We start from the raw sequence: 19074 nt of genomic DNA on the forward strand, positions 1-19074 counted from the left end.
GTGGCAAATAAGTAAAGCTTGCTTCTGTTGGTATATGTAGCACAGATTTGCACTGAATGCAGATTATTAGATTAAGCGTTTCTCCTCTTAGCTGCCTGTGTCCCACATGTCAAGATAACTTTCCTCATAAGAATGGGCTTGGCCATCACATCCAGGCTGCATTGGGTTGCAAGCAATAGCTTGCCAAGTGCCTCTGGGATCTGCTTGCAAACAGGGCATGCAAAGGAAGGCCATCTATTCTTTTCTCAGCACCTGGTACTCAGAGGTATACTGGCTCTGAACATGGAAGCTCCATTGTTCCACATCCTAAGGATAATTCATTGAAGAAATTAGGAAGCAACAGGTATGCATCTGGCATTTTCTGGCCTCAATATGTTTCTATTGAGTTAAAATGAATTGGGGGAATGGGGGTAGGTGGGAAACACTCACTTGAAATGTCAGCCAGTCAGATAGTAATAAACATGTCCTCTGGTGACATAGCAGATCAGCAAACACTATCCGCAGCTCTTATTTTAGTAGCTTAAACTGAGCACCAAACTGCAAACTTTCCCCAGATTCAAGTTTAATTTGTCGCTTTGAGGAATGAACATGGCTGAAGTATTTAGACTTCAACAGAAATCAAAATACAGAATCCAGCCAGAGATAAACTACACACACACACACTCATTTTTAAAAGTCCCATTGATTTCAGTGGGGGGAATTTCAGCCCAGTCCAATGTTTACATGAAGGTTGCCAACTTTCTACTGGCCCTTGTAGCTGTGCCTTTCACAGCAGCAAGATGCACAGGCAGGCAACCATTCTTGTCTCCACCCTGTCAAAAGTTTCACTGCTGATTTTTCTGCTTATCAAGGGACGGCTAGTCTGGGCTTTTCCCGCCCTGGCCATCTGGCAACTCTAGAAGTATGTCCCATCCGTTTCAAACCAACACACTTAGGGCTGTGGCCTTAAGCACATGCTTGACTTTCTATTGAGTTTCATGAAACTTTAAAGTACATAACATAACTCTGCTGGATCGTGGCCAAGTGAGAAGAATCGATTGAAAAGTGGAATCGAATCATAGAAATGTCTGAAACACGGAAGATGTGATCGTAGGAAGCGAGTAGCAAACTCCACGTGACAGCAAGACGCTGATCTCCCGCTTTAAAGAATAAGGCAAGGAGGAGTAAAGCGAGCCGTCATTTGACTTTGAAAAGCCAAAGGGTTTATTGTAATCCTGATAAATTATAGCAGCTAAGCGAAGGGTGCAGAGGGCGGGGGGGGGGGTGCAGAGGGAAGAAGGGAATGTTAATGCAAAAGGATATGAAATTGCCTGACTGAAAAGAGCGAGCGATTGGGTCTGGCTTATTTTTCTCCTTACATATGACTCAATTTGAGCGGCCTCCCATCTCACCCCTAGATCTCTTTCACTGCTCGGCAGCGGTTCCCGACGGCGCCTCCTGCTCTCCGGCGTTTCTTTTCCTTAACTATCCCCTTATAACGGTTCTCTCGTGTACGGCGGTGGCTGCGCGCGTGTGTATGTTGTGTCGCCAGCCAGCCACGTGTCCAGCTCATTCAAGAGTTTTGGAAGGAGAGCGAGGAGAGGAGGCTATCACAGAGAGCGGCAAAGCAAGAAGAGAGCGAGCGAGAGCTTCTGCACATAACATTGAACGACGTGATTAATCTCTTGGATTCCTGGAAATCTGACATGCATGATTTACAGCGCAGCAGCCGCCGCAGCACAACCGCCGCCTCTCCTATTTCGCCATGAAACTGCTTTTTGCATAATGAGAAACAAAATGTCCTCTGCGCTCTAATCAGCCCTGACGGTTTCCCTGGACTCCCCAATACTTTTATTTATTGGCATTCTTCATTTCATCACTAATAAATGCCGGGGGGGGGGAACCGACGGGGAGGAGACTGGTGCCTCCGCTCGTAGACAGCACATGGGGAGGGGGGGAGAGAGGAGGCAGGCGTCGTAGCGCGGGGATAAGGGGTGAATGGCAATTAGGTAGCCTGCAAGGTGCCTGCGTGATCCCAAGAGAACCGGCACGATCAGCCTCCCCGGCGCCCCACACGCCTATTGAGGGGGAGGGACTCGGGGGGCATTCGAGTGGCGATCTCCGGGGGACGCTCTTGACCAAAGTTAAATGGCATATTCAAAGAAGTTGTGCGGGGTGGCAAGGAATCCTAATCGTCTAAGATTTAAGAATGCAACCCTATGCGCACAACTTGGGAGTAGTCCCCCCACCCCAAGGACTAAACATGCCCAGGATCAGGCCAAATGGCCCCTGCAATCCGGTGGAGTTAACGGGGATGTCCATCACAAGAGCCGGGCCTCGTGTTGCTCGATCCTACGCACGTTTACTCGGAAGTAACTTGCCCTGAATCCAGTGTTCACTACTCCCAAGTAAGCGTGCACAGGGAATATGTACAATTCATTCCAGCCCCCCCGGCCTGCTGTGGCCCTAGGGCGCTCCCCCCGCCGCTGTTTCCGCACGAGGCAGCCGCCCGGGGAGGCGCGGCAGGCGCGCTCAGAAGCGCCTCTGGCGCAATCCGCGTCGCCCTCCTCCAGGCGATCCCGCCTCCCCACCCCGGGCCGTTCCCATTAGCGGGTGGGGTGGGGGCTCCCTCGCTTGCTCTTTACCTCCCTTCTCCCTCCAGGCATTGGCAGGGCCGCCTGTCAATCACACGCGCAGTTCCCCCCCCACCTCCCCCAGCGCCGCACGACGGGGCTCAGGAGCGCGGTGCCACCATCGAGCCCAGGCGGCAGCAGGAGCGGCGGGCGGCAGGCTGTGCTCTGGAGAGCCGAGCGCGAGAGGCGAAGCGGGAGCGCGATGCTGATGGAGGAGGAGATGCAGGCGGCAGAGGAGGGCCCCAGCGTGGCCAAGATCTACAAGCAGCAGCGCAGCCCTTACAGCGTCCTCAAGACCTTCCCCAGCAGCCGGAGACCGGCGCTGAGCAAGCGCTACGAGAGACCCACCATGGTGGAGATCCCGCAGGTCAGGGCAGCAGGCGTCGGGCAGCAGCAGCAACACCAGCAGCACCACTTCCAGCCGCTGCCAGCTGTCGCCTCCTCCTCCTCCATCAGCGAGCACCAGCTGCCTTACCAAGCGCACAGCTCCTACACCGGCAGCCGAGCCTCCCAGGGCCACCCTCCCAGGACTCCGGGTCCGCAGCTGGGACATCAGGCTGCTCCTGCCGCTTCTTCCTCCTCGGTCAGGTACGGCCACAGCCACCAGGGGGCAGCAAGTAGTAGCAGCGGCGGCGGCGAAGCAGGCGGCAGCCTGGAGCTGAGTGCAGGTACCAACTTTTGTTGAGAGGCTTCCGGGTTCTTTTGTGTGCTGTGTATTCGTACTCAAGAGACAGTATGTAAAGCCATTTGAAGCAAAGCCAAGCTTTCTTCTCACCATCCCACCCCATCACCCAAGAATCTAGTTTGTATGCCACGGTTCGATTCTTGCCAGACATATACTAATGAGTGCCTCTGGGCACATGCAGAGTGCACGATTAACACCTAGTGTACACACAGTTCATTCGGAGTGTTTAGAGTGCTTCATGTGTGCATCATCTTGACAATCTCTCTTACAACAGCATTGTAAGGTAGGCCAAATAATAATATCCCCATATTGCAGGGATCTGCATGGGATAGGACTGAGGCTTATTGGTTCATGGCTAAGATGAGGTTTGAACTGGAGACTTCTCAGCTCACACTCAATTCCTGTGACTACTAGTTCTCAAGAGGAACCATAGTCACCCTCACGTATGTAGTATGTGTCCATTTAGACACAACTACCAAATTGTATTTTGGATGTCCCTTAGAAATAACCTTTTGGCTGAAGTTATTAATAATTAATAGGCAAGCTGGATATGATTAAGCCGGACTTTGGATTGCTTGACCAGTCATTATAAGCTATGCATACGTGAGAGTAAAACTGTGTTTGGGGCTCTTCAAATCTAGGGGGTGTCCTGTTTGGAGGGGAGAACATTTGCATTGTATCTACAGCATGCCTGGAAGGTGCAGAAAATGGGGGTGAGGGTAAGTGATGGTATCTCATGGTAAACCTCTAAGCCTTCAGAAGCTGATACTTCGGCTCTGCCCCAGAACGTGTTTCTTGTGTCAGGCTACAGATGAGGACTCCGAGTATACGCAGAATACTTTTTCTTTGCCACTGAATAGCCAGAGCAAGTGCATCTAGGATCTGCGGGACGGGTTTTCAGTCTGTTAATTTCAGGCAGGCTTGAGCCCCAGCGACTCTCATTTTAGAAATTTAAAAATGGGGATTAGAGTAGGAATGCACTCTAGAGAGCTGACTTTGCTGGGAGAGCAGCATTTGATGATCAGTGTTGGACACTGTCGGGGGAGCATCCTGCAGAGTGTGGGATGCTTCAGGGACCAGCTGTGAGTAGCCGGCCATATCACAAAAGTCGGCAGCTGAAGACCGCAGGGACAAATCTGGCCTCTTGCATATCACCCTTTGCCCAGCCCAGAGGCAAAAGGGTATAATGGAGGCAGTGTTGGCTGTAACAAGCGACAGGACTTGGTGTCAATCAGATCTGAAGATTAGGCGTGGGGCTCTGACCTGCTGCTGTCCGTCCAGCCCTTCCTTAGAGTGGTCCTCTCACAAACCAGTTGTTGATGTCAGCTCAGCTACATAGGGTGGCTCTTGGCCTTTGCATTGGGGAGAATGTGGGGTTCAGGCTCCTCCACAGCTCTGGGAACTCCCCCAGAGCACCCAAACCACTGGCCGCCATCCTTTTCGCTGGCAAGTACAGAAACACCCTGCAGTGCATAATACTGATTTGTAGGTTGGGGCCCTCGATTGTTCCTGGCACTTGGACTAGGCAGGGCATAGCAGGCTCCCTCCAGAAAGCAGCCAGCCAGAAGCCTCTGCTGAGGCCAGAATCTCACATATGCTCATTTTGTCTCACCCTTGTTGAGCCTTTCTGGTGGCTGCAGTGCTGAACCTCAGTTGGAAGAAAAGTGGCATCTGCTCTGGCTGATGCAGAGCCTCCCTCAGCCCTGAAACTTCCAGCTTCCTTGACCCCAGGGGATCTGACCCACATTTCCCAAGAGGGCCACACAGGGAAAAGCAAAAAACAACAACAACAAACCCGAAACCAGCTCCTTGCCATTTGTGTGTCTTTCACTCGAAGGACTCCCCACATATAAGTGAGTGTTCCTGTATCACTTCAGAATATGCTTTTAAGCCTGGAAATTGCCTCCCTGCTCTTAAGGAGCATACATGTTTACCCTGATTTAAGTCTGGTCTTGTTACTGTTTGTTACTTGATTCCAACTGCATATGGAATCAAATTAATATTCCTAAGGACATGATATCTACAGTCCGCATGCCAGCATCACTACCCTACCGTTCACCAACTTATAAGCCCAATTAATTTTCACAAAAACTCATATGTTAGAGTGCCCACAGCTTAGTCACATACTTTGCTTTTTGAAGCTTCCAGGTTCACTCCCTATATCTCCAGTTAAAAGGGGTCCTGAGGAAATGTGCCTAATGTCTTGGAAGAGTTGCAGCCAGTTGGAGTAGGCAGTATTGGGCTATAGGTGGACCAGTAGTGTAACTCTGTATAGCTGGGGTGGCCAACTTGAGGCTCTCCCGCTGTTTTTGGACTACAACTCCCATCATCCCCAGGGAATGATGGGAGTTGCTGTCCTACAACATCTGGAGAGCTTCAGGTTGACCACCCCTGCCATAAAAGACCATCTCTTACCTTAGGCTTATTAAAGTTCTTTCTTTCTCCATTGAGTACATATGACTTCTGCCCCAAAGAAGATCATTTGCCTCATTTTGCAGTGCCTGTTGAGAAAACTCTTGCTCTCTTATTGGATTTTGTTTCTAAACACCCTCTGAAGAAGTCTCTCACGCCCCATCTAAACCTTTTGTCAAAGGCACTTTATTAGTATTCTGTGGCCAGATCTTCTCAGCAGTGACTGGTGATCAAGATTATTGCTTTCTCTGTTTCCTTTGGCAACCTGGCCTGTCAGTAGAGAGCCCCGCATGGCTTGCTGCTTCTCCAGATAGCAACAATAACAAGGTGAGCAGGGACAAGTGCAGGTTGACAAGGCACCTTTGGGGGGCTTGCTTCTATGACATGAACAGGCCTAGTTACAGACCCTTCTCAAAAAACAAAAAAGCCCCCAAGGCTAGATGTGCAAAGAGGTTTCGATTTCTTTAATAAAAATAGATTTCTTGAAACTTGACGGCTTTTAAAAAATTGTGATGAAGACAAAATCAAAATATGTCTCTCTGCGAGGGTGTAACCTACTAAGATGTTAAATGCATCTTGCTCTTGCTCTCCTCCCCCCCTCCACGATGACTTGGTGTTGGAGCTCACGTAGTTCTTGATACGCTGCCTAAATCTGGCACCAGGAAATGGGAAATTGCATCTTTAAGCAGACTACAATCAAAAATGAATTACAATAAATCCTATATAATTGCATAGGTCATTCTCTTTAATGAGATTTTATTAACCTGACTGTCAAGCTTTTGAGTCAGGCAGATATTTTATCTTCTTCAACTGATAAAAGTGTCAGCTATAAACCACCGTATAAATATTCATAAATCTACACATCTGTGGCAGCCTATCAGCATCATTCTTTTGGACATTAAAAGCATTCTAATTACTTTCTGTCTAGCAGAGCTGAAAGGCTGCCTGTTATAGTATGTGCTTGGCAGGCATGATTGCTTTTGTTTGCCATCACAAATAACAGCATCCCTGTTTTATATACTGAGGGTCCAAGAAAATAGTCAGGGTTTGACTGAACAGGCTGAATACTGGGAGGCAACCATCTGGTTTTGATGGCATCGGGCATCTCAACTCATCTGCTCATTTTGACCCTATTTTATTTATTTATTTAGGAGAAAAGGAGGGGGGAAATTGAGGCCTTTTTTGGTAGCTTTAACGGCTGCCCCCTTTTTAAACAAATGTGATGGCATTGTTTGTCTGTTAATGCATGCTTTAATCAAATCCATCACAAACAGAGCAGTTCAGGCTGGTGCCCTCCTCTGTATGTAGGCACTGTGGGCAGTGGGAGTGAGGCCCTCTTTGCACTCCCACAAGAAGGGAGGGGGTCAGTCCTGCTGCAATTCCCGTAGTGCAGCCCCATGCCACTGCAAAGACGGCAACCATTTCACAAGGGCCAGCTGTGTGGAGGCTTATCACCTTCCTGTTATCATCTGGCTGGGAGCAATGTTCTCTCTCATATTTTTTAATCTGTGTACGGAATGATATTTGTTCTGGGTGGCAGTATCAAGGCAGTGTGTGTGCACATATATTCATAAATGGAGCCTTCCTGATTAAACCTGAGCGGGATCTAAAATTAACTGAGCGGACATAAAAAACTGCGTGAGTGCACGCACACCTTAGAGGGAACACTGGCTGGGAGGGGGGCAACAATCAATTTGGAAAGCCCCACATGACTTGCCCCTCCTGGATGGCTCCTTCATTCACACATGTGTTGCCCAGTGGAGTGGGATTGTGCCATGGGGAAGTGTCTTCCACACTGACACAGGTGGGTGTGAAGCGGGCCTGTGACTTAGGTTCATCAATGCCTTCCTACTGCATGTGTGATGGACATCATTCAAATATTAAATGTGTTTGCAGAGGTCACACAAGTTGGTCGGAATGTGATAGAGGGGGACATGTAAGAACAAGTCCCTGTAGAGTCCACATGCCAGGAGCCATTTTGTTGTCCAGTCCTGTGAATATTTTTGTCATAATAGTTTACTCAGGACTTAGCTACACCACTAGTTTACTCATTAAACACCAGTTTACACTGGTTTATTCATTCTCTCTCCACAGAACAATAGTTTGGGGGATGTCAGCGGGGAGATTAGGGGTCACTATCCGAGACTTATTCATACCCTTGTCAAACTACAATTTCCAGGATTTTTCAGGGAAACCATGACATTTAAATTGGCATAAAACCCATATGAGAGAAAGAGAATGTATCATGCATGTATAGATGTGCCTTCATCTCAGTATCTTACATTATAGTATATTTTCTTGATAACCTAGTGCTTTCATCAATGAGATAAAACTCTGTAAAAATATTTTTTATTTATACAATGGAATAGGAAATTGGAAAGCCAATTATTCAGATATTTGTTCTCCTCCACTCCAAAAACGTGCAGATACCCACGTTCACCGTCAATCTTCTGTGGCCTCCCATATCAGTTACACAAATAGCTCTTCCAAACTTGTAATTATCTGTTTTGCCGTCTGATGTCCTTAAGGGAATTCAGATCATTTGAGGGAAAGGAGAGATTATTATATTGTTGCATTATTATATTGTACAGTACTGTCTTTGCAGAAGTAGAATGCCCTTCAGAAGACATTTAACTGTCTGGTAAATATGAATGGTTACAAAATGTCATTGCTTTATTGGCCCAAAAGAATGAAAGGTATACATGAGTGAGGGGTGTGCGGAGATGTGTTTGAAAGTAACAACAAAATGGCAGCACATTGGCTGTCTGTTGAAATTGCAATTACTTATCAAAACTTATTTTGCTTTTTGTTTTCAACTGTCTGTTGGCAAGAGGACACAAATGTTTCAGCATCACAGTGTTGTTCTTCAGGTAAAGTAAGAGGGAAGAATGAACTGTATACAAAACAAGGTTAATTAACCATGCAAATATTTTAGGTTCTTCAGGCAGGTAGTTACCTAATCAAATAAAAGAGCTGCTAGCACCAGAAAATTAGCCCACAGGGAAAGTACAAGTAGCTACACAGACCCAAAGAAAAGTGAGAGCTTGTTCTTGGAATTGAATAGAAATGTACTTTAGGCATATCTTGGAGCAAACAAGGTCCTTCTAAGGTAAAGGCCTAACACACTGTTCAGATTATACTTTCTGATGCTACCTTCTCTCCTCACGTGATGTGGAAAGATTGCGCTTCCCTGCATCTCTCAACAGCCATATGTGGGTGTAGTCTTTGAATAGGGTGTATGCACATAACATTCAACACACGTAAGAACAAAATTATGTGACCAATTGCTAGATTTTGAGAGGGAAAGTGGCATCATGATTTAGGCATATGCATGTTGGATTTTACCTGCAGGTGCCTTGTCTCATTGGTGTTATTAAATAAAATCATATATTTTTCAATGGGTTTTTTTGTTGGATTTAAACAAAAACATTGTAAATTAAATACAGTGCCTGATCAGATGAACAGTATTCTCTGCATGCGAGGAGGACAGGGCCACGAGGGGCACACGCCCACCCCAATGTCACTAAAGGACATGCTGATGCAATCTTGGCATGTCCTTTATTCGCATCAGAAGGGTGATTATCCAAATCGTCCCTCTACACATGCTGCAAAACCCTGTTTAAACTTATCAAAACATATTTTGCATTTTGTTTTCAACTGTCTGTTGGCAAGAGCACACAAACATTTCAGCGTCACTGTGTTGTTCCTCAGTTAAAACCCCTGTTTAAACAGGGTTTTGTAGCATGTACAGAGGGACAATTCAGATGAACAGCCCTCACATGATTAGAAGACATACTGAGCTCGCATTGGCATGTCTTTAGTGACATCTCACCATAGCCCATCTTCCTTGCGTCTAGAGGAGGCTGTTCATCTGAACCAGCCCACAGTTACACTAATATTACTCAAAATTCACTGCACAGAATTGGATTCTCTGTTATGGGGTTGTCTTATCCCATGACTTATAGACCACTGCATCATCTGAAGATGTTAGTTTTAGTTTGTTTATTTATTTTTCATTGTAAACTTTATAGTTGGGCTTATATTTTAATTTGTATGTTGGGCATTGCAGAATTGCAAACTAAATTTTACTTCCCATTTTTTTGGTGTGTGTTTTTTGAATGACCAGTGATCACATGTAGATAAATAATATTGGCTTACTGCTATTGTGCCCAAAGAACAGCATGAGATTTTGAAATGTTTAAATTAATTGAACGTTACACCACACATAGCTGTCAGGGAAGTGATTTAAATGGGACAGGCATGCTTTTGTTCCCCTGTCTTGGTCAGGGACAAAGTAGAGGAGAATGCTGTCGGGGCCACAGATGTAACAGGCACATTGACTGACATTCTTCCGTACACGACATTCTTGTTCTTCTTGAAGATGAGCACGAAACCTCTAATATTAATAATATGTAGCAGTATATCTGTCTTGCAAACAAGTCCTCAGAAGTTACTAGCCTGCCAAAAAAAAAAAAATGTCCTGCCTTCCCATACACACCAGTATAAATCATTAGTTGTGGCCCATCTACAGCCTGAAGCAAGTAAGAGAGAAAGAAAACCAGTTATCCCATTTACAAACTCACTTGCCTGGAGTTGGTCTTTGCTTGCCAGAGGTAAATAAGTGAGTGAGTGGCTGTTGAAAACCTGAACTATATTGTTTTGTAGAATGCTCAAAATGTTTCAGAGATGATCTCAGTATTCTGGACAGTATCCTGGTATATAGGTCAGGATTATTGTTCCCATATTTTAGACAGAGGGTGTTAGGCTGCAGAAGCTGAGAATTGGTGATTTGCCTAAGGACCTATTGTGAAGTCATTGTTGAAGTGAAATATGAATCAGACACTTCCTAGCTTTCACGCTTGTCCATGACAATACACTCACCTTCTTCTGGTTGGCAGTAGAAATTAGTACTATTACCATACTGTGGATTGATATACTTGCAGATATTGTGGGGCAGGAGTGGGGGGTGAGCTTCTGGCATGCTTGCCTCATGGACCTGTAATGGTTTTTGAGGCCAAATCCAGAATATTGTCATTGATTGTAATGCCATGTTCAATTAGTGCATCCATTGCATTGAGAAGCTAAGTCGTTTTCCCTCGGCAACAGTACCTTTTCCTATAGTGTTAGTCAAGTAGTCCAAGGAAGCACAAGAGAATCACTGCTCTGCAAGGAAGCACAAGAGAATCATTTGCTGTTGTGCTTCTGGGGTAGCATGAAGAAGAGGATATGCTCATCCACAATCTGGAGCTTGTGCATCTTGCTGTGGGAAAGCCTTGAGTCCACCCAGAGGTGCACCTAGGTTATTTTGGAGCCTGGACCTAAAGGCCTTCGGAGGCTCCCACCCACCCAGCCACACACACGGTATTTTTAAACACATTTTTAGCACAACCACACCACCAAGGACAGATTAAATAGGATTTGGAGGCCCCCAGGGGTTGTGGAGGCCCTGGTCTTCAGCCTGGAAGTCCAGCGGTAAGAACGCCTCTGAGTCCACCCCTCATATATTATCCCCTCCCCCCCATGTGCAAAAAGAGAAAGTGTGATGCTGCCACGCTTTCTCTTAATATGCAAAAGTTACCCTTTCCTATCAGTTTTATTATCTCAGTTAAGGGATTATTTTCATGAGAGTTTAAACTGGACTGTATCACTACCACTTCAGATCTTAGGTAGGAAATTGCCTATTTATAAGGTCATCTCCCCACTCCCCATATATATATATATATATATATATATATATATATATATATATATATTTTTTTTTTAAAAAAAAAAAAAAAAGCTCCTTGCATTTAGAAAGCTAGTGTTGGCGAGGGGAGGAGCATTTTAGCCTAGCTAATCTGATGTGCTAACTTTCAATGTAAAGGGAGAGTTTTGTTTTTGTTACTGTTGGAAGTGATACCATTTAGAAAGGACCCAGGTTTATTTTTAAAATGAACATATGTACAGCTATTCACACAAAAAACATGCACATGTGTACAGACACCTGTATGCACATACAAAGTAATGTCTAGACAGAGCTCTTTTGCTCTGTCTTTTGCCTACAGCATCCTTGAGAAAACTGTGTGGGCTAGTTTGTAGTTGGCATTGGCAAGATCATGCCTTTGAACCAGAACAGTGTGACCAAATTTGCAAATATACACAGCATCTCTTCTGGTTCTCTTTATGAACTTTTGTACCCACATAATTGTTGATAGTGCTGGGAGATTAGAAACAGTTATCCAGCATCCAGCTGAGGACAAGATCTGAAGAACTCAGGTATGCAAAGGTGTGCTGAAACTAGCCAAGCCTTCTTCAGTTCCACCTTGTTCCCTTTCTTGTACAAGCTTGTATCATTCCCTCTGTAGGAGGAGGGTGTTCTTCCCCACAATTTCCAGTTTTGCTTGGGCACTTGCAGATTTGGAATGCCTTCAGAGAAAATAAGCCAGTACCAGACTGAACACTCTTGCTAGGTACACCTGTTTCGAGAGACATAGCCACAGAGGGCATCTGAGGGCATAGCCATCACAGAGAGGCTCCAAGCTGCGGAATCTGCAGTTTAAGGGTGGAGAGCTGGTCAGAGGAAAATAGCGCCTAGGGCAAGTACTGAAATTGCGTCCCCTGTCCAAACGTCTGACACCCATCTTTCAGATAACTTTACCATGATATCAGCTGAAAAATACAAGTCAAGCTCCTTAATCTTTTAATATTTCAAAAACTATTTAGCAGTGGACGTAGCCAGACCAAAAAATGCTGGAAAACTACAAATTCCAGTATGCTGGGGCTCATGAAATACCCAAATACTATTGTACTTGGAAAACTAAACAGAAGTGCCTGTCTAATTATTTACTATGCATTGTAGCATCACTAATACATAAGTTTTTAAAATAAATGGAGAATTTGACTTTTCCCAAATAATCTTAAAATAATTAAAAGATATGCAGAGTAAACTGTGTCACTGCTTGGAATATATTCAAGTATTTCAGAAAGACAGTTAAAATTAGGAAGGAGAGCAAGAAACTCCCAGTGGGCCTTAATCCTAAGGATCTCACACTGATTCAAAGACAAACTCACCATTAATAGCCATATCATTAAGACATCACATTTAACTCACTTAACACAAGAAGCAAACTAAGAGCAAATGAATACAATCTTAGCTCATAAGCTACAGCTCAGTATTCACAAGCCCTGATTCTCTGTACATAGTGCCAATCTGAATATGTGTACAGTGACTTATATTATATATATTTTTAAAAAATTACCTGTAACCCCTTCAGGAGGCTTCCTAAAGGCTGTGGGGGGTCTTCAAAGGTTCCCCCTCCCCTCTCTGGCCTCTAGGGCCTCACAGGGACCATTTGAGCATGTGCGGTGGCCATTTTTAAAAATTAGTTTGTTTGGTTTTTTTAATGGCCGCTGAAAACAAAATGGCCACCATGCATGCTCAAATGGCCTCTGTGAGGCCTGGCATGGCATTTCAGTGGCCATTTAAAAAAATTTTTAATTTTAAAAAATGGTGCCCCCCTTCAAGTGGCGCCCAGGGCATGTGCCCTGCCTGCCCTACCCTAGATACGCCCCTGGAGCTGGTCTTGCAGTAGTGAGCATGAATTTCTTTCTTTTGATAAGCAAGGTTTGTCTTGGTTTAAATTTGTCTGGGTTGCTCTGGGCCAGTCACATATCTCTCAGCCTAACCTCTCTCACAGGGTTGTTGTGAAAATAAACATAACCATGTACACCGCTCTGGGCTCCTTAGAGGAAGAGCGGGATATAAATGAATGAAATAAAAGAACGAACTAACAAATAAATAAATGCATGTGAATACTGTCTGCAGTTAAGATATTCCCCTTAGGAGATGGGGCTGTAGCTCAGTGTTAGAGCATCTGCTTGCATCTCCAGGTAGGACTAAGAAAAACTTTTGCCTAAAATCTCGGTGGGTTGTTGGCAATCAGTCAGACAGGTGGACCAATGGCATAAGGCAGCTTCCTATATGGCAGCTTCCTATGTTCCAAACCAATTTTCTCATATGTAAACAAAGATAAGTTTCTAGTTCTTTTTTTTTTTTTTTGGTAGCGCAGTACAATTGTAGAGGGTATTCTACCCAGAATACCCTGCTTACAGATTCTGATGAATGAGCGCAAATGTACAAGTTCGTACAGTATTTTGCTGTTTTGTAATGACCTACAGAGCCCAGCCGATTGTATCCTTAGGGGTGGGCCCTTCAACCCCACAAAATGTCTGCCTGCCTGCCTGCCCGCCCATAAAAAGACAGAGAGTAGCCTGAGGATTTTTAGAGGAAAAGCCCCTTCTCCTCTGGTCAAAGGAAAAAGCCATAGTGGAGAATCCTGCCTTATGTGAGCTGTCCTCCCCTCAAGGAGAGAATTTCTGGCTACAGATGCATGTGGGTTGAAATCTTTGCAACAGTTTAAGCTGTTAGCCAGGGCAATAATATATATTTCTTCTCTCCTGCCTGGTTTTGTAGGACAATCTTGGCTGCCTCTAATATGATCCTGTTAAGCCAAATAAACGAAACAGAAAAGAACAAAAGAATCAACATAGCAACAGCTGTCTCACTTCAAATTTAGTAATGTTACTAGAGCTGTGCATAATTGCAGATTCCAGATTGGATCTGATCTGGAACCATAGATATCGGTTTCAAGTCCTTTGGACACTTCGGAATGCCAGACTCAGATTTGATATCAGGTTTCTGGAAGGAAATCTGATAATTATCGACGAAAATCCCCATAGAAAGTTTGGGGGGGGTAGCGGAAAAATATTGGTTAGATAGGAAACTCTGAAGGCTGGCATATAAGTAAGTAAGGACAGGGTGGTAGGACTCTGAGTATTTAATTACAATTTAGTCCAACCATCTATTTTTTAATTAATTTATTTAAGTAACCCAGAAATTGTAGTCATATCAGAGAATCATAAAAGAAAAGTTATGTCACATCTGAGAATCGCAGGAGAAGTGATGTCACACCTGAGAATATACCACTTTATTTTTTAATTTGTAAGTAAATAATCAGTCTAAATACAGAAATGAATGCATGGGCAAGCGGACGGATGAGAGAAGATGCGGGGGAGGGGATTTCCCCAGCCATGGATCAGGGGGGAGGGGGCCCCTCCATTTTGTATTTCCACCACCATTTAGAGTTCTGGAATGCTGATAATTGCCAAAAATGTTCTGGAAATCTCTGAAACCGTATCAGATAATTCCGGACCAGAATAGGCTTCCCTATTTCAGATCAGAATTATCAACAGTGCCTTCCAAAATGGCTAATACTGACCCTTTTCCTGAACTGGTATTGCACAGCTCTAGTTGTTACCTCTTTTGTCTTCTGATTTATACAAGTAAATAACTCATTACATTGTAACTTGTGATGTCAGAGTTGGGTCATTTTTGTCGTTTAGGGAGAACCATATTACTTAACATGGTATAGAATACCGTTTCAGATGTCCATTTCTATATTGCTTCCTTCAGGGGCAGGGGGTGGGGGGAGGATACCAAAGGAGGGGGACTTCTGAAAATTTAAGATCTTCCTGATTAAAATGTGCAGAGTAAATACAGCTTCAGGTCTCAAATCTGATTATAGGATTAAAATGAATGAAAAACTGCTGTGGATTTGAATTACAAAGTTCCAATCAATATCTTCCTTTGATAGTTTTCAAAAGAGAAATGGAGCGAGTGAATAATGAGGGAAGGCAACCTGATATGGAGGTTTCTAGTGCTGTTTAAATTTCATGATTCCTTTATCATCTAATCAGAATGTTGGCAGGGTCTCTTGCTAATTTTTTGTGTTTCCAGAGCTGCGGCTCCCACATAAGCTTACTTCCATGCAATGTGTCCAGGGCTGGTGTATAAGTGGGTCTGTTATGATCTTGTAGGCAGGGCCAGTGCAACCATTAGGCCAACTAGGCAGCTGCCTAGGGCGCAGACCTCAGAGGGGCGCAGAATGTAGGGGTGGGAGGATGCAAGTGGGGGGGGGTGCAAGTACTTAGCCTTGCCTAGGGTGCAAAATAGTCTGGGACCGGCCCTGCTTGTAGGCACAACTGACCTGACTGCACAGCAACACAAGAGGTAGCTTGGGGAAGTAATGTCTATAGGGGTGCAGGGAAGCTTGACCATGAGGAAGGGCAAACTCAAGCCAGGACGTTGTGGTTTTGGCAGCCTCCCAAGTCACCTGTAATATCTAGTTCCACCCTCAAGAGCCAGGAGTAAAATGTACCCTTTTTCTTAAACTGTAGTTTTCCTCTGAATAAGAATGATCAGTGGTTTGATTATAATCAAATCAAACATTAAAGACTAAATTGCTGTAGAGTGTGGGGTTCGTCCAGTTCCTCATCATCAGACACACTTGTCTCGAATTGCCTAGCAAATTTCAATTTAAAAATAGGGATTTTTACAAACTATTACACCTTCTCCAACTTGGAGAAACATGGAAGCAAGCCATGACTGCCATCACTGCCCACTGATTATCAGCAAGGTTGGGAGCATGCAAGAAAAGCCGTGAGGATTGTCTAAGCAGGGGTGCTCTTTAGACAGAAGAGGACTCCATTTCCTCCCATCTATGCTTCAGGCCACATGATAAAGCACTGTAATCACTTGTACTTATTTGTCTGTTCCACTTGGGTCCTGCCCTTCCTTCCTTCCTTTTGTAAGCTCAGGGTGGTATAACCTATCTCCGGTGAGTCTCACAACAGACTAATGGGGTGAGTTACGTTGAAAGTTGGTGGCTTGCCCAACACTACTTAGTGACTTTTGTGACTGAAGCAGGGATTTGCACCCAGGTTTCCCTAGTCTAAATCCAGCACTCTATCCACTAATGGTTGGCTGTGATGCCCCTTAGACATCCAGACCTATAGGAATTGCTTGTCAAAAAGACCCATATGACTGTCTCATGTGTTTGCATCATGTATGCATTTTCCCAGCCCTGGGGGAGCTGCTTACAGATTAATGGTTCCCACACATACTCGGAAACTGTCTGTCTCCTACATGATGAATGTTTCTCTTACATGCAACCCTTTCTCTCCATACTTGAAATCTAAAACTGTGCTCCTGAACCAAATTATTGGAGATGGATGCCCTGTGAGATCTGCTTGACTATGTGTATCTTTTAAACTTCTGGAATGTAGGCTTAAGGCCCTCACCCTCTACCATTTAGAGATTGAGGGCTTGGTTTTTCTTGCTGCTGGTTTTTTTAGGACTATGTGGGATCTTAGTGTTTTAATTGAGGGCTTTTAAATTATTTTATATTTAGTTGCCTTGGGAGTCCTGCGAGTTCCAAATCAGGCGTTACCCACAGACACATGTAATATTACCCTGATCGCAACTCGTGTTTTACATGTTATATCAAACATCTATATCAGAATATTCAGCTTTTGACTTAAGGTGATGTCACTTCCAAATATCAGATTATCTAAACTGTGCCTTCTGGAACAAATGTGGAACAACACTCTAAAGTGTCCAACATAGCTTCAAAGATTTGTTTACCAAATTCAACTTCTTGGGTTTTCCCTGGAGTATTTTCTTTCCCTGAATCATTTGTCCGCAAAACAAATTTTCAGATCCAAGGTGCATAGTGTCTCCAATCAAGTTGATTTATGTGCTGTCACTAGTAACGAAATTGCCCCTTGGTATGCCATAATAAAATATACATTTGAATGTGAACACTATTTGAAATTTATTTCTAGCCTATTGTTAGAAATGCATTGACCAAGCCAAGAATGCAAAAAAAAAAAGAAGAAGAAGAAGCTGTCTGAAGTTTTAGTTGGCCGCTCCAGCAAAGTATCTTATAATTCCCATCTCTGTCTTTGTGGCAGAGCCTCTGAAGAGGTGCCCCCTTCTAACTCTTTTCCATTTCATAAATAGTTCATCTAAAATGTTTCAGTTTCCTTTTGGAAGGAAATGTCTGCTGGTCCAAACTGCAGAAGACTGATTTTTAATTTATTTATTTGATTTTTATTTTATTTACATATTTTTAAATCACTCAAAACTTTTGTCTCTGGGCAGTTTTGACCTCTCATAATAAAGCCACTCTATTCACAGTGGTGGGTTTCTCCTAGTCTGCTACCAAGAGTTGAGTCATTTTTTTTAAAATCGACCTTGTTGCTACTGACTGTAACAACGGAGTAAAGGTTTTTGATTTTGTTTTAGAATGCAGAATCTGTTTGTACTATGAACACTTTATTTTCACTTTGATATGATCTGTGGTTAAAACAATAAAAGCATCTACTGTCTCTACCTACCCTGACCACCCTCACAAAGAACCATTTGGAACTCCATGGGAGGCTGGGTGGCAAGGGGAGGCCATTGGGAGGCCATTTTGAGTAGAGAAATAGCAGGTAGGGAAAAGCATAAGTACCCATCTTACCTTCCCCCTTGCCCTGCTGCTCTCCAAGCACTCCTGTGAAAGCAGCTTTTCCTGTTTAAAAAGGGCTGCTGTGATCACAAGTCTGTCTGCTGCATGTAATGTGTTCTTTGGCCCTGAGCCAAAAAGTAGGCTATCAGTAAAGCAAATAAATTAAAGACAAGAGCCATCGTAAGTTTAATGTGTTTTGGTGGTGTTTTTGTTTATCACATCAGCTGGTGTTGGCTTTTTCGCATGCCAGCACTGTGACCGTCGAATGGCTCTGCTTTAGATTTCTGCGATTCGTTTCTTCTTCTGTTTCAGAGAGCCGTATGATTCTGGATGCCTTTGCCCAACAGTGCAGCCGCGTTCTTAGTCTTTTAAACTGTGGTGGAAAACTTCTGGACAACAGCCGCTCTCAGTCATTGGTTTCCTGTGTAAAACAGGAGAGCACAAGCTTTAACGAAAGACCAGAGCAGTGCCAGCTTGGGAAAATGGTCCATAGTCAGACATCAGACAACTTAGACCTAGAGTTCCAGTACATGCAGAAGAAGCAGCAAACCTCTGCTTTTCTGAGGGTCTTTACTGATTCTCTTCAAAACTATTTGCTTTCTGGAAGCTTTCCATCTCAGAATGCTTCCTCGGTGAGTGATTTTGGCCATATGGCAGATGTGGATCCACTTGCAACCTCTCCAGTACACACTTTAGGTGGATGGACATCCCCAGCAACTTCTGAGTCCCATGGTCACCCATCATCTTCTACACTTCCGGAGGAGGAGGAGGAGGAGGACGAAAGCTACTGTCCTCGTTGCCAAGAACTGGAGCAGGAGGTAATTTCATTGCAACAAGAGAATGAAGAACTCCGAAGAAAGCTGGAGAGCATTCCAGGTAATCTGACAAAACAATTCTTGAGACATTTATTATGTTTATCTATCTGTCTATGGTGTATAAGCTGTGATGTTTTTTTTGAATCTTCGTTTGTGCACTTTCTTATTCATTATTTATTTATTTTATGGATTTATATACTGTCTCTGATATATAGGTGGTT

General features: G+C 44.2%; 1 protein-coding gene across 2 annotated transcripts in view; it reads left to right on the forward strand.

Annotated features, from left to right (window-relative positions):
- The first annotated feature begins 2734 nt into the window (after positions 1–2734).
- BEND4 (BEN domain containing 4) overlaps positions 2735–19074 on the forward strand; it is a 46509-nt gene continuing 30169 nt past the window's right edge. For both annotated transcript variants that reach the window (XM_053253699.1, XM_053253700.1), the window contains exons 1-2: positions 2735–3280; positions 18351–18914. In XM_053253699.1, coding sequence (XP_053109674.1) covers positions 2815–3280; positions 18351–18914 — 1030 coding nt within the window. In that variant the 5' untranslated portion in view covers positions 2735–2814. The remainder of the gene's footprint in view (positions 3281–18350; positions 18915–19074) is intronic.

Source organism: Hemicordylus capensis, chromosome 5 (assembly GCF_027244095.1).
Source record: "Hemicordylus capensis ecotype Gifberg chromosome 5, rHemCap1.1.pri, whole genome shotgun sequence".
Classification (NCBI taxonomy): Eukaryota; Metazoa; Chordata; class Lepidosauria; order Squamata; family Cordylidae; genus Hemicordylus; species Hemicordylus capensis.